Here is a 13,844-nt window from a genome sequence, read left to right on the forward strand (position 1 = left end):
TAAGAAAGGGGAGTTGAACGACAGTAGTATAAGGAGGAGAAGCTGAGGGTTTGGATGGGATCGAGCTTTACGCTATGTTTGGTTGAAAGCAATGTTTTAAAAGCCGGACCGGAAGTCGAGCCGGAAAGATCAACGGGTCATGGTTCAATCGGTCGGATCGGTCGGACCGTTTGGTCAGACCGGTGATGCAATAATTAATTTAAAACAATATTATATACATATAATTAGTATATATGAAAAATATCAAATTATTAAATAATTTAGAAATGCATTTAAATAATCTAAAATTATAATGAAATCATTGAAAATGGACTAAAACCTTATATATTTAAATTTATGTATGTTTAAAATATTTAATGATATTACAAATTATCAATTCATTCAAATCAAAATATTTTTTTAAACGATAGACCAAATATCAAAACAAAAAGACTAGCGACTTACGATTTTAACACCACAATATATGAAATTTTCAATGAAATAATACTCTATGGTTATAAATAGTCTAAAAATATATTAGGATACTTAAGGGGATCAATTTTTTTATTTTTCTTCTATTTTTTTTTAATTTTTAGTATTTTTTCAGTCAGGCTAAAAAACCGTCCGGTTTTCTAAAAACCGTTCCGGTTCCCGGTCCAACTCCGGTTTCCGGCTTAATAACGGCTCAACTCCGGTCCAATCCGGCTCAACTATATGAACGGTTTTTTGGTCCAAACCGAGCCGTTAACGAGTCCGGGTCACGGTTCAACCGGTTCGACCGTCTGGTCCGGTCCGGTTCTTAAAACATTGGTTGAAAGGCTTTGGAAGGAAGGGAGAAAGAAAAGATGAGAAATTATACTTGGTTCAAAAAAGTAGTCTTAAGTAGAGCCGCCCAAGAAAACAATTTTGTTTTCTGGTACTTTTCTCTTCTGCTCCGTTTTAAATTTGGAATTTTTTAAGGAGAGAAAAATATTATATCTTGCGTTAACTAAATTATTCATGTCAAATTTTAAATATTCTAAATTTATCTTTTTCAGTAAAAATCTTTTTTTTTTTAACTAAGCCACTACTCTTTTAAAATTCCAAATTTATCTTTTATTTTGTAAGAAAAACCCTTTTAAATGATGTTTGATAGTGATGATATAATATTCTTATCATGATTGTTCTATTTTTCTTAATATAGTATGACAAGTATATATTTTTTATAATATATATTTATTTTATAGATGCGTAAATATTTTATACTTGTGAGATAACTTGTTTTCTTATAATCATAAATTAGAAAAGGGAAAACCATATTGGAGGTACCTATACTTTTTTTTAATTTTCAATTTGGTACCTATGTGTTTTTTGTTCTTAACTAAATCTTTATTTTTCCTCTATTAACATCATTAATCCTTATGTAGAGACTAAAAATATCAATAGAACAAAGTTATAAGAGCTAATGTTGCTAAAAAGATAAAATTAAATGTTTAATTAAAGGAAAAAAAACACATAGGTACCAAATTAAAAATTGAGAGAAAGTATAGGTACCTTCAATATGGTTTTCCCATTAGAAAATAATAATTTTGACATAAATAGAAAATAAAATATTAAAAAAATAAGAACATATTTATCAATCTATAATTAGTTCTCATCTTCTTCATTTCTGAACCAATCAAGAAACTTTTTCTTTGTTCTCTTCCTTTCAAACCAAACAACCCTCGTAACCTTCTCTCTCCTCCCTTTCATTCTATTGAACCAAACAAAGCCTTATAAATAGAGTGTTTTTTTTTTTTTTTTTTTGACAGCACCTACATATTTAGTGTTTGGTGGTGCTTTTTTTCGAGTGGAGGCGACGGAAAGTGTGTTTTGGTTTCGAAAGATGGAAGGGAAGAGAGGGAAAAGTTTTGTATCTGTTTGTCATCAGCTCCCCACTTCTACCTCTCTTTTCCGAGGTTTTCTTGGAAGGGAGAAAAATTGTCCTTCCATCATGTCAAAATTGCCCATGAGGAGTTTTCAATATTCCAGTGTTGCCCTTCGCTCTTAAAAACACTAATACACCTTTTGTTCGTTCTCTTGAGCCGCTCTTCTCGTTCGTGCTTGGTCGCCACTAGCCCAGTCGCAAGTGCTCCTCCTGCAGCCGCCGCCGCCACCGGCCCCGCTGCCTGGTCCGTCGTTCACTCTCGTCGCCGTATTCAGTTCTCCATTCAGGTGAGTCTCTGAGTTCGTTTTCTTTATCTGATTGATTCTTATGTTCTTCATTCTCGTTCTTTAGTTTGTTGTCTACATCATCCCTATTCGGTCCATCCTTGTTTTTTTGCGCGCATAGAGTTTGAATTGCAGCAAACATTTCTACCTTCTTTTAGTTTAGTTAATTGTTTAAGAAGTAATATATCCAGCATTAACTATGCTAGAAATAGGTGGAGGCAGCCTTGCTGTTAAGCCTAACGATATGGTACTTTTCAATCGATGTTAATTTTTCATGCATCTGTCAGTATTCCAACGTCATAGATAACCTTCTGCAATTGTGAAACTCAATTAGACAGAGTGATTGAAATATGAATTAATATGCAGTATTCTGGAAATCATTTTCAGTTGGTGTATCTTTAATCCTGAAAAGTTATGTGAAATTCAAGTTGCTTGGCCGAGCCTAAATATGCTTTCTTCTTGTACTATTAGGTTCTAGAATGTTTCATTTGGCACCACGCTGATTTTTTCTGCTATCTGTTTAAAACAAGTTTGACTATCTTTACAATTGAGGGTCAAGACGTGTACAAGTTAAGGAATATTCAAACGTAGTTGGCAGCCGTTATATCAACTGCTTAGTGCCCCTTTCATGCTTTATGCTCTGTGCTCTGCGCTGCTGCAATAAATACGCTTATCATGGTATTTAAAATCTGAAGCAGCCAAAGCTATTGAGTTATGATTGTTTATCTTCACTGCACTTTTATCATCGTGTGTTCATAACTTTCCTTTTATTTGTTTTTTCCCCCAAAGAGTTCTCTTCCTAGCTGTGCAAATTTCATTGATCGTATTCAGCTGCTTTCTCCTCAGGTTCCTAGCAATGAGAAAACCCAAATCAAGGCGCTTACACAAGCAGCAACGGCTTGCAGAGGAAGATGAGATTAAACTGTTGGATTCATGGATTCAATCCCAGAAACCAGACTCTGGATCCAACCCCATGTCATTTCCCCCTTTGTCCTCCAAAGAGCCTATAGGTTGCATTGATAGCAATACATTCTCGCGATATGCGGGTGTCACGAGGTTTGATCAGTTGCCAATTTCCAAGAAAACTAAGGATGGATTGTTAGAAGCCAAGTTTGTTAAGATGACCGACATACAGAGGGCATCTTTGCCCCATGCACTTTGTGGGCGAGATATTTTGGGTGCATCTAAAACTGGGTCGGGAAAAACCTTGGCTTTCATTGTTCCGGTAAGGGTAGCATAATGTAAAAGTTTGTTATCCTTTTGCTATTATTATTAATTCTTTTTTTTTCCCCCCGAAGCAGGAGTAGTGTGGTAATTCTTAAACCTCAATCTTTTTTTTCCATTCGAGTTCTTTCACAAAAGGAGAAAGTTTTCTGCTTCCAATGAGTTTGGTGAAAAGATGGATCCAATCAAAGGAAATAGTACTAATTTTCTTGTATAATTATTCAAGCAACCTCACTTGATTCAAGCTTGCACAGCTTGCTTTGTGTAATGGAATGAGAATTTGTTGGAGAAATTTGATTTTTATTAGTTAACTAGCATGATTGTATCACTATACATAATAAGATTCCTAAGCACATAGTGCTTAAAGCAGTCATAAAGTTTCTTTTCCTCTGTGTGACATGACATATTCAGTAATATGCAAACCAGAATGTTTTAGATGACATCATATTTATGATTTTTGGTGGGTATGGCTCTGACAAGAAAGTACCATATGAAGAAAACAGAGGACAAAAGTGACTGGTGTTTTCAAATGGGTTGGGTAGTGACAGCTTTTTAGTCAAATTATGCGTGAAGCATAGCAGAATCTGAAATAAATATTCATCTGTGTTGCAAAAATCTCATTGTGATTTCAATGTCATTGATGGTTGAAATATTGTACAAGTGTTCTCCCACCTATGCCATCGTAATTTCACCAATTACGATGGGTTCTTCCTTTGCTTCTGTAAATGATTTTAGGATCATGCTTATCTACTAAAAACAATTTCTGGGAAAGAAGCTTTTGATCTTTTGCTGAATTTCATAAATAAAGCTACAAAAGGATTTTCCCCCTTTCTTCAGGTATGCACTTTATTGTTATTGACAGGTCTTGGAAAAGTTATATAGAGAGAAGTGGGGCCCTGAAGATGGGGTAGGCAGCATCATCATATCTCCTACAAGAGAATTAGCTAGTCAGCTGTTTGATGTTTTAAAAAGTGTTGGTAAGCACCATAATTTCAGTGCTGGCCTGCTGATTGGTGGTCGCAAGGAAGTTAATGTGGAGAAAGAACACGTAAATGATCTGAACATTTTGATCTGCACACCTGGTCGCCTTCTACAACACATGGATGAAACTCCAAATTTTGATTGCTCACAGATTCAGGTGATTATAATTCTTATTTTTCTTTTCTGTGGAGTAAATAATCCAGAGGCATTGCTGGGGGAAAAAGCAAATGAGAATTATGTTACCGCTACTTTATTATCTCAAGCATTAGATCTATACGTCTTTCCTAGTATTGGCATCCTTTATTTCTTGTCAATTTAACTTTTGCTGCAAAACCTACTTAAAACTATGTTGATTAATAGTGTTTCTTTAATCATTATCTTTTCAGTTCAACTTTGAGTCCCGGTCCAAATATTTGCTCACAGATGTGTGGTAACATATTCTATTCAATGTATATCATGATTGGATTGATAATGTCTGTTGGTATACAGGTGTTGGTGCTAGATGAGGCAGATCGGATTCTTGACAGTGGATTTAAGAAGGAACTAAATGCGATAATATCACAGCTTCCAAAGCATAGACAAACCCTACTCTTCTCGGCAACTCAAACGAAATCTATTGAAGTTCTTGCAAGACTAAGTTTAAAGGACCCAGAGTATCTGAGTGTCCATCAAGAGTCTGTGACTGCCACCCCTACTCTCTTGAGACAGCTTGTGATGATTGTTCCTCTGGACCAAAAGTTAGATATGTTGTGGAGTTTCATAAAGTCACATCTAAACTCCAAAATACTCGTTTTTCTCTCTAGCTGTAAACAGGTAATCTGTTTGAATCTAATTGTTTTGTGTTGGATTTACTTTCATCTGTGTTTCTTGAGAAAATTTACGTTTTTTCAATTTCTTTCATGACAATCATCTCCTGGGTTTTAGGTAACATTTGTTTTTGAAGCATTTAAGAAACTTCGTCCTGGCATACCCTTGAAATGTCTTCATGGGAGGATGAAGCAGGAAAGAAGAATGGGAATATATTCTGAGTTTTGTGAGAAGCGCTCAGTACTCTTCTCAACTGATGTGGCTGCAAGAGGGCTTGATTTTAATAAGGCAGTTGACTGGGTTGTTCAGGTATGTTTCCTGTATCTGGCCCCTTGTTTCTGCCTTATGAGTTGGATAGAAAGGGAGTGGGTGGAGGAAGGAAGAAGTTTGTTTTATAGGTGGAGGTTGACGCTTGTGTCTTTTACCTGTAGGTGGATTGTCCTGAAAACGTAGCATCTTACATACACAGAGTTGGGAGAACTGCTCGCTACAAGTCCGGGGGTAGATCAGTTTTATTTTTGATGCCTTCAGAGATGAAAATGCTTGAAAAATTAGAAGCAGCTAAAGTTCCGGTACATCTTAATAAGGTATGCCATTCTTGCTTTGTAAACCAACTATTTGCCTATGATTCTGGCATCCGCAGGAGAAGGAGAGAAGAGCTAGAGAGAAATTGAGGAAAACGGGGGAAAGGGAGATGAACGGTGTCTTGATTAGAACTGAATGTGAAGTCCACAGCCTAAGAAACTAAAGGCACAAGTGTAAAACCTATTCCTGAATTTAACCTTATTTGTGGTCAAATCCCTGATTTACAAGTTATTACAAATATCAATAATGAACATTAACCACGACGAAAGGGAGAGTAACAGAAAAAAGAGCATATAACACCTTAGAAGAATATTGCTGCAATGATGCCTCATTCACATCAACTGCATTATATAATGAGGTTAGTTTTAGGGTTTAGTATATGGGTGCCGTGTACTTTGGCTTATGAGCATATCCAACACATGATAAATAACAGATTATGCACACTAATAGTATACTTTTAGAATAACAGAATAACAGAATAACAGAAGGCACACAGCTGTAATACCATCATTGGACAAATAGGAGAAGTGGGACGAGGTAGAGAGAAATAGAGGAAAAGGGAGAGAAAGGAGGGAGATGAATAACATACAGATTTTTTATTTCATTGCTGAGACTAAAATATAGTCTTCAACTGTAAAAGGAAGTAGAAATCAAATGCTTTTTTTTTTTTTTTTTAACCTCAGAAATCACATGCTTAAAACAATGGAAGAAATATTATTAATAAAGAATATTGCTGAATTTAGTTTTAATTGATGGTTAATCCCTTAATCACTACTCACTGATGTTTATTGCCATTGGCCATAAGCAATTGCATAGGAGTAATTTTCAATGCATTTTATGTTTTTGCATTTTTTTATGGTTGCTTATTGACATCGCATTTTATCTAGTTTTTGCTAACATGCCTTTTAAACTGCTGATTTTTCAGCCTAGGAAGGAAAAACTGCAGCCAGTTTCTGGTTTATTAGCAGCATTACTGGTCAAGTACCCAGACCTCCAGCAATGGGCAAAAAGGGCCTTCATAACATATTTGAGATCCATTCATATCCAGAAGGATAAAGAAATCTTTGATCTTATGAAATTGCCGATTGATGAATATTCAGCATCATTAGGTCTGCCCATGACCCCCAAAACCCGATTTCTTAACCAAAAAATTAAATCTAAAGCTGTGCCAGCAAAACCAGTTTTAGCTGAACCAGAAGATTCTGACAGAGAAATTACATTAGAGGTTCCAAGAAAGAATCTGGATGTTAATGGTCCTGAGGAAGAGGAAGAGGAAGAGGAAGAAGAAGAAGAAAAAGGTCTTCTTTTGCCAGACGATTCCTCTGATGAAAGGGAAGGGAGAGCACCAGAAATTGTAGATGTCATGTATGTACCATTACAAAATCTACGTACTAGAGAAATAAAGAAAGTTTAGATTCCTTTATAATTTCTGCATTATATCCTACATGCACAAATGATAAACAATGCTTATTATTTGAGACGGAATGAACAATTTGACCTTGCACATATTAAATTTGGATGGCTTGTCAAAATTATTATTTGGTAGAGGGGTTTCTGATATTTCCTGTTGGCATGTTGTCTTTTGGCTTGTAAAACCAACTTATTTGATTTGATGACTTGCTTTATAGACCACCAACCCGTGTTTCAAAGAAAAAGAAGCTCAAGATCAACATACATAGACCAATGGGGACTAGGGTTGTATTTGATGATGAAGGTAATGCTCTTCCTCCACTGGCGAGAATTGCTGATACACAGACTGGCAAGGAAACATTGCTGCTTGATCCAGGTTTGTCCTTTCTCTTCAATTGCAAATTAAAGCCAGAATAATGGGAATAATGCTTCATGTTTATATGTCTGTCATATTTGCTGAAGGCTATGAGTATCAGACATCTCATTTCTGGCTGTCCAATCTTGAATCTTGATGATTAATAACACTAGCTTATTTATCATTTATTTGGCTTTGACTTTTTTTTTTTTTTTTTTTTTTTGGGGAGTTTGATTAAACGGAAGAAATATGGGTGCTGGAAGATAGGCCTACATCATTGAATTAGTAGCTTTTCCATGAATCTAACATTAAATGCCGAACTGTGGACTTAAAAGTATTGGGCTTAAAAGTACGAAAGCAAAAAGAAAAAGTTGGATGAGATTCAGATGCGGGAGAGCAAATCTACAATATGTGTTTGGATTAACGGTGTTAATAATAAATTTTGGATAAAATTGATTTATGGGAAAATTAATTTTTTTATGCTTATAATTTTGACTTAGTTATAACTTGGTTTCTAAGCTTTAACTTGCTGTAACTCAATTCTTATAGTTTTTAGTTTGTTGCAATTTAGTCCATTAATTTTGATTCAATGCAACTTGGTTTTTATAGTTTTAACCATTTAAAATATTAGCCTCTATGTTTTCGAAAATAAAATTATATATTTCATGAAGCTTAAGGGCTAAAATTTTATGCAGTTGAAGCTATAGCGATTGAATTAAATTGGGTCAAAATTCAAAGACTGAATTACAATTGAGTCAAAACTACAGATTTTCATTTTTTTTTCTTGACTTATAAAATTGATTTTCTTGAATATGATTTATAAAATTAATTATAAAAGATTTATAACAATTAATTATCAGAAGCTCCTTTGAATGTGTTAATAATTGATTGTGATGCAACATATATGTAATATGATTGGTAAACTATTCTGTTCCTAGCAGCCTGATTGTACCCAAACCTCCTATGGTTCTAATAACAATAATATGCGTCTCAATTTCACTTTATATCATGGAGTTTACTCAACTTGTTTATATGTTCTCTGGCATGTAGAATGACCGTCTTGTTTATTTTGCTGCATATCAAATTAAATTCTCATCTTCCTGCAGAGCAAAAAGCTGAATACTACAGAAAGATGCGTGAGGAGTTGAAAAAGGTTGACAAGGAAGACAAGCTTGTGCAACAACAGCGTCGAAGAGAGAAGAAAATCAAGCAAAAGATGAAGTGGAAGGAAAGAGGTGCTGAAGAGGATGATGATGACATTTCTGGGTCAGAAGATGGAGATGAAGTTGCAGATAGAAGGAGGCATAAAAAGAGCAAGATATATTTTGATAGCGACAGTGATGATGACACTAAAGGAACTGAAGTCGCAGGAGGGGAAGAGGGTATTATCTCTAAGCCTGTTACTTTGGAGGAGCAAGAAGCCTTGGCTTTGAAGTTGTTAAATTCCATGCACTCATAGGATATGCCATAAGCCTGTAGGACAATCCTACAAAGAAGTCTTTGGAGGGAACAGAGAAGTATGATATATATATATATATATATATATATTAACGCTTTTAGTGCAGTGATAGTTAACTAGACAAGGGTTTAGAGTGCAGAGTCGGACGGTCAGCTTAGGCTTGATCAAAATTTTGCGGCATTTGCTCATTTTTCTTGCGATTAGATTTGCACTGAAATGTAAGTAATAATTTGCTAATAGATCATACTTGATTTTTTTTAATCATTCTTTGTTTTATTATCTGGGCATAATCTTTGAAAGAAAATTTAAATATGCTAGTATGAGTTTGCTAGGATTGAAATTCTAGTAAACTCTGGTGGCAATCCATTATCTAGTGACTCACTTGGAAGTTATGTGCAAATAATTTCTTTAAGAGTGATCCGATGGTAGTGCCAGTTCAAGTGAAAAGTAGTGCTTTTTTTTTGGGTCATACAGAAGAAAAGTTTGACTTGAGAGTTTTTATGGAATACTCAAAAATTGTTCGTCATTTATCCCCGGAAAAAATTGTTAGACATTGGGTGAAATTATGCACAAGAGTTAATGTAACTTTATCACCCTAGTATAATCGGCAAGCCTATCCTTATATAGATTAATTAATTAAAGAGAAAAATGACTACGATATGAGGAATCTGTGTTTCCAGCGGTACACTCGTTACCCCCTTCCCCCTGATATCTCCCGCTAGATTCATAGACATTCATTTTTATTGTTTTTTTTGGGGGGGGGGGGGGTGAAAGTAGGTTAAGGCTTATGACCTGATCTATTTTGAGCAATGTTTTAAAAGCCGGACCGGAAGTCGAACCGGAAAGATCAACGGGTCATGGTTCAATCGGTTGGATCGGTCGGACCGTTCGGTCAGACCGGTGACGCAATAATTAATTTAAAAAAATATTATATGCATATAATTAGTATATATGAAAAATATCAAATTATTAAATAATTTAGAAATGCATTTAAATAATCTAAAATTATAATAAAATCATTGAAAATGGACTAAAACCTTATATATTTAATTTTATGTATGTTTAAAATATTTAATGATATTACAAATTATCAATTCATTCAAATCAAAATATTTTTTTAAAAGATAGATCAAATATCGAAACAAAAAGACTAGCGACTCACGATTTTAACACCACAATATATGAAATTTTCAATGAAATAATACTATATGGTTATAACTAGTCTAAAAATATATTAGGATATTTAAGGGATCAATTTTTTTATTTTTCTTCTATTTTTTGAAAATTTTTTAGTATTTTTCAGTCAGGCTAAAAAACCGTCCGGTTTTCTGAAAACCGTTCCGGTTCCCGGACCAACTCCGGTTTCCGGCTTAATAATGGCTCAACTCCGGTCCAATCCGGCTCAACTATATGAACGGTTTTTTGGTCCAAACCGAGCCGTTAACGAGTCCGGGTGACGGTTCAACCGGTCTGACCGTCCGGTCCAGTCCGGTTCTTTAATCATTGATTTTGAGCCTAACCTGGCTTGTTTAATAAATAGGTTAATGTTAGACTTAGATCAATTTATAAACCTCTTTAAGTAAACAAGTAATGCTTTAGGCCTGGCTTACGAGCTTACAGGCTTGACCTGTTTATTTTCATTTATATTATTATATATAATATAATTTAAATTGATTTTATTTATATTATTATATATAATTAAATATAATATAACTAAATCAATTTATATTATTATATCAAGAGTAGAATTTATTAGCTGATATTTTAACTTTTAATACCTTTTATTGACTCTTAGGGGAACTTATTTCTAAGAATTTTTTTTTCATTAATATAACCTATTGTTGCTTGTTTTAAAATTGTGGAATGAGTCTAAGCATATTTTTATGGGGAAATGACCAAAAAAGACCCCTAAATATACGAAATGGCGAAATGGGTTCCTAAATTAACTTAGTTGCCTTAGGAGGCAGGGTCTTAAATTGAAATTATGAAATGTTGAAGAAAAGACTAAAACGTCCTCTTTCTCACATCCTCTTCCTTTTGAAATATAACGCTGATATGCTTCCATCACTTCTTCTGTTTCTCATTTTGGTCCTGTGGCTAAGGATTTTACATAGCTGTGACCATCTCCTTTTCCCCCTCTGACCACATTCATCTCAAAAAGACACATAAGCATCATTGGCGCATCATAGGCGATTTCAATTCTAATGGTGATTTGGATGCCGGTGAACGGGCAAGGAAAGAAGGCAAGAAAGAAGAAGCACAAAAGAAATGTTTTTTCAAGAGGGAAGATTAATGTGGAGAGGATCACTCATAGAGAGGTATTAGTTTTTCTCTACATCCTAATTCATCCTTCCCCTGTTTCTTCTTCACCCTTCTATTCTTATATTGTGTGGGTTTTGGATTTGATAATCATACCATGGCATATCAATTTAATATCTACGGGACTCGTGACTTTGCCAAAAAACAAATGATAGTAAGAAAGAAAGCCTTTTTAATAATAGAGGAAGTTTTTTAGAGGCATGGCACCATAACTTTGGATATTATATGTTGAGTCGATACTAACATTGTAACTTCCCCCCTCACATCTAGTGATAAGAATGAAAACTTTGCCCATGGACTGATGATTTGTTACTAGATTAAAATATTATTGATAGGTGTGTCAAGTTTGAACAAGTTGAGATGTTTGCATTTGTCAAGATAAAAGACCTGTCAAGAGAAAGAACATTATATGTTTGCATCTGTCAAGTTTGAAAAGATCTATTAAGAGAAGTTAATTATAATCACTAAAGTTAAGTTGTTATTTTCAATACTTGTTGTTTCAAACATGGAAGTTGTTATTTGTAACTGTGGGGTTGTTTTTCCTAAGTGAACTTGTTAACTTTTATTTGCATAAGTGAACTTGTTATTTACGAGTGCAAAGTTGTTATTTTGAATACCTAAGTTGTAATTTTCAACATTGTACTTAATGTGTTTGCTCCAAAATTTAACTTGTTATTTCCATAACTTAAGTTGTTATTTACAGAGTTTGGTTATGTAGCTTTGTACATTATGGCAATATGGTTAACAGTTCTTCCCTGTGAATATTGCAAAAAATAGTTGTCAAACATACTGGTTTTTTTATTATCAGTGATAACATTGTTGTTATTTCTCATCAAGTGTTGTAACTACAAACTATGTGCATATGATGTCCCATGTGATATGTTTTGACTATGACTGCCAGGGGAGAAGATGTACATGAACAAAATGACATGCATGAGAAATTTGGAAGACAAGAAGTCATCGTCTGCATAGAACAGAGAAGCATCATCCATTACACCAGCAAAAAGGTCATCTTCATCATCTTGGTAGCCACCATTATTATTCTGTTGAGACCCTTGCTATGCTTGAACAAGAAAGTGAAAAATTCCCAAGTTCAAACTTGATTAAATGTAATATCCTTATAGGAAAGAGAAGAATATTCTATTAGTATTGCAAAAATAGTTGTTGTCATAGACACACTAGTTTTTTGTTATTAGTAACAAGAATATTATTATTTTCAATGTAACCATTGTTATAGCCTGTGATTGGGTTTCTAATGAAATTAAGTCTTGTGAAAAGCTATCATTATTTTCACATTTCACTGTCAAATGATAAGAGTGGTAAGCTAGATAACAAGAGTGATAAGCTAAATAATAATTTTGGTAAGCAAAATTAGAAGTCTACGACTGGGTTTCTTATTAACTTTAGAACATTAAATAGATTTGCATTATTGCCATTTAGAACTGATAAATATAAAATGTTAACATTGTTCTGCCATCATAGTAACAAGTCTATAGTTACAACACTACTAACCAAAATTACAAAAATGGTAAGCCAAATAACAAAAAACCAGAGGTACTTTGATAGCATCCATTTTTTGCAAGATTCAGTGGCAAGTACACCTCAAACTTTACTATTGCATTCAACTAAGCAAATCACTTACTAAGTTCTGCAAAACATTCAACATACAATCATTGACAACTATACAATCATTAATAATGTAGAGCTATTTAATGTTGTCTACTTAATAAAAAATGTGGTGACAAAAATGTAGTGATAGAAACATAGAAATTCTGTCACTTGCCTTACTGAACTTGTCATCTGTTAAAGAAATCTGAAAATTCTGTCATTTGAAGAGAAAAAATTAAATTCGTATGAAATGCATATTAGAAGTTGTCATTCGCCTTACTAAAATTGTCATTCACCTAACTAAACTTGTCATGAATTGCTTATCAGAACTTGTCATTTGCTAAATAAATGTGGAAACCATCATTTGAAAAGAGAAAATTAAATTTGTATGACTTGATTGTCACAGGTTGTCATTTGCCCTACTAAACTTGTCATTCGTCTAAGTAAATTTGTCATGAATTGCCTATCAGAACTTGTCATCTGCCTTACTAAACTTGTCATTCGCCTAAGTAAACTTGTCATGAATTACTTATCAGAATTTATCATCTGCTAAATAAATATGAAAATTGTCATTTAAAAAGAGAAAATTAAATTTGTATGAATTGCTTATCAGAAATTGTCGTTCGCCTTACTAAACTTGTTATTTTCCAAAAAATTGTGAAAATTGTCAATTTAACACAGAATCTTAAATTTCTATGAATTGCTTATATGAAGTTGTTATTTGTCTTACTAAACATGTCATTCACTAAGGAATTGTGAAAATTCTGTCATTTTGATATAGAAACTTAAATTTCTATGAAATGCTTATCAGAACTTGTCATATGCGCTACTAAACTTGTCATTCGATAAGGAATTGTGGAAATTGTCAATTTAACACAAAATCTTAAATTTTTATAAATTGCTAATCAGAAATTTCATGACAAGTTG

General features: G+C 33.8%; 1 protein-coding gene across 2 annotated transcripts; it reads left to right on the top strand.

Moving 5' to 3' along the window:
• Window positions 1-2,048: 2,048 nt before the first annotated feature.
• LOC114723837 (DEAD-box ATP-dependent RNA helicase 32-like) lies at window positions 2,049-9,269 on the top strand. Of its 2 annotated transcripts, none has more exons than XM_028910079.1 (9): window positions 2,049-2,172; window positions 3,016-3,394; window positions 4,256-4,531; window positions 4,864-5,187; window positions 5,299-5,490; window positions 5,613-5,768; window positions 6,692-7,131; window positions 7,395-7,552; window positions 8,638-9,269. In XM_028910079.1, exons 2-9 carry the CDS (start codon window positions 3,026-3,028, stop codon window positions 8,988-8,990), a joined length of 2,268 nt encoding a protein of 755 aa, XP_028765912.1. In that variant the 5' UTR covers window positions 2,049-2,172; window positions 3,016-3,025; the 3' UTR covers window positions 8,991-9,269. The 2 variants fall into 2 exon arrangements, with proteins under 2 accessions (XP_028765912.1, XP_028765913.1); XM_028910080.1 differs by lacking the exon at window positions 2,049-2,172 and adding an exon at window positions 2,767-2,847.
• The last annotated feature ends 4,575 nt before the right edge of the window (window positions 9,270-13,844 follow it).

Source organism: Neltuma alba, unplaced genomic scaffold (genome assembly GCF_004799145.2).
Source record: "Neltuma alba isolate B1F8T4 unplaced genomic scaffold, ASM479914v2 tig00012156_pilon, whole genome shotgun sequence".
NCBI lineage: Eukaryota > Viridiplantae > Streptophyta > Magnoliopsida > Fabales > Fabaceae > Neltuma > Neltuma alba.

What these genes read in the sequence shown, in the direction of transcription:
- LOC114723837 (XM_028910079.1), top strand. Translation starts at nt 3,026, where the DNA reads ATGAGAAAACCCAAATCAAGGCGCTTACACAAGCAGCAACGGCTTGCA. An exon ending in TTGATTGCTCACAGATTCAG is followed by an intron (nt 4,532 to 4,863) that starts GTGATTATAATT and finishes GTTGGTATACAG; the next exon opens with GTGTTGGTGCTAGATGAGGC. An exon ending in AACATTGCTGCTTGATCCAG is followed by an intron (nt 7,553 to 8,637) that starts GTTTGTCCTTTC and finishes ATCTTCCTGCAG; the next exon opens with AGCAAAAAGCTGAATACTAC.